General features: G+C 35.0%; 1 protein-coding gene across 1 annotated transcript in view; it reads right to left on the bottom strand.

Annotated features, from left to right (window-relative positions):
• Nucleotides 1-1827, bottom strand: part of arl6ip5a (ADP-ribosylation factor-like 6 interacting protein 5a) — a 5396-nt gene that overhangs the window by 2213 nt on the left and 1356 nt on the right. The window contains exon 2 of the mRNA XM_020592991.1: nucleotides 497-714. Within this exon, the coding sequence (XP_020448647.1) occupies nucleotides 497-714 (218 nt within the window). The remainder of the gene's footprint in view (nucleotides 1-496; nucleotides 715-1827) is intronic.

Below are 1827 nucleotides of genomic sequence, written 5' to 3'. Positions count from 1 at the left end.
TGTAATAATTCTTTAGTATATTACTTGTGTGGTGTAGAAGATAATTATTTAAAAATGTAATTATGTAAGAATGTTAACACACTGTTATAATTTTTTTAGTATATTACTTGTGTGGTGTAGAAGATAATTATCTATGTAGAGATACTGCTTGCAAACCAATGATGGTAAGATGATGTCATGGGGTAGGACTGGATAAGTCTGACTTCTTCCTACTCCATTCAAGCATGTACTAGGTATAAGCACATTGATATTGGATTAGCATTTGTTGGATATGTGTAAAATTATGTGTTGACATATCAATTGTCTTTACATGCTTGAAAGAATAAATAAATCAATAAAATAAATAAAAGATATTTACTAATAAAAGGTTTTGAATCCACTATTAGTCTCAGTTTAGTTTTATACTGCAGTAACTTTGTGTCATTCATAGTTTAAAATTCTTTGCATAGTTTAATACAGTACATGCAACCTTCCAGTATTATCATGCTGAACTTACAGGCCAGGGGTAAAGTGATTGCTGACATGAACACCATGACACTCCCCAGCACAGAGATTAGGATGTAGCTGGCGACCATGATGGCGAACACAAATGCTGTGGGATTGTGCCTCTTGAAGTTGTTGATCACAGTTCTGTACTCTCCAGCCCACACTGACCCTAAGAAAACACACGACACCACGGCCATGGCTGTGAACATCCCCACAGGGTTCAGGAACCTGCAGGGCAACAGCGGGGGGGTGGGGGGGGTCACTTCAGAAGTGCTCTTCCTGTCTGTGGTCACTGGCTCCACCTAGTGGTTAGATACGGCTTGTACAACAACATGACCATGTTTGTATAAAAATAAGGTAATAACACACAGGCTTAATCTTTGCATCTTTGTGTTTAGATTCAGTAATAGTTAGTTAACTGACTAGCCAATCAACAGAAAATGTATCTGCAGCTAATATGATGATCAATTGTTATTTTTCAGGTAAAAACAAACAAACAAACAAAAACAGAATTTAAAGGTACCACCTTGGGTCCCTGAAATTCTAATGGAAATTTTTCACTTTTCTGAAATGATATAAAACAAATGATTAGTCGCAAAAGTAATCATTAGTTGCAACCCATAAAAAAATCCTTATTTCCAAACAGGCTAAAAAAAAAAAAATCAGAAGTTCACACATGAATTTATTTATTTTTCACAAACCCAAAAATAAAATAAAACCAGCTCTGTATTACAATATATACAGTATGTTCACTGCTCAGACACCTCCTGGAGTATTTTCCATGAGCTGACACTCTTGATAAAAAAAGCTTTGTGACAAATCCTTTTTATTTACCTAAAATAGTTCATAATTGAAAATGTACTTGACAAAGCTTTCATGTATACAAACAATTTATCATCAATAATAATGATAATAATAATAATAATAATAATAAGGCAATTTCTTGTTACGTACGCTCCAAAATATTTGCTGATATAAATACATCTGTGAGAACAGTTGCACAATATTGAATTTAAATTCCACTGACACTACATAAACTATCTACCTGACATGGAAGCCATGTTTTATACCCAGAGTAGGATGTGACTGAACTGTAAACATTGCATTTCCAATATAACAGATTAGCATCCAGCGTAAAGCCTTTGATCATTTGTAAGGATGTTAGTCTCATCCTGATCAAACCTGCTCCTTGTCAGTTTGGCCTGCAGTACTGATTACCACGATAACTGAACTGCAGCTATCTTTGTGAGTCCCAAAAACAAACACACAGGTTGGCAAAAGGTTCAGATTAGTTATTCTCCTCACAGTGTATTGTGAAATGGTGAGCATGCTGGAAAACGT

Source organism: Monopterus albus, unplaced genomic scaffold, assembly GCF_001952655.1.
Source record: "Monopterus albus unplaced genomic scaffold, M_albus_1.0 scaffold18.1, whole genome shotgun sequence".
Lineage (NCBI taxonomy): Eukaryota > Metazoa > Chordata > Actinopteri > Synbranchiformes > Synbranchidae > Monopterus > Monopterus albus.
This window is presented reverse-complemented; position numbering and strand designations above follow the sequence as displayed.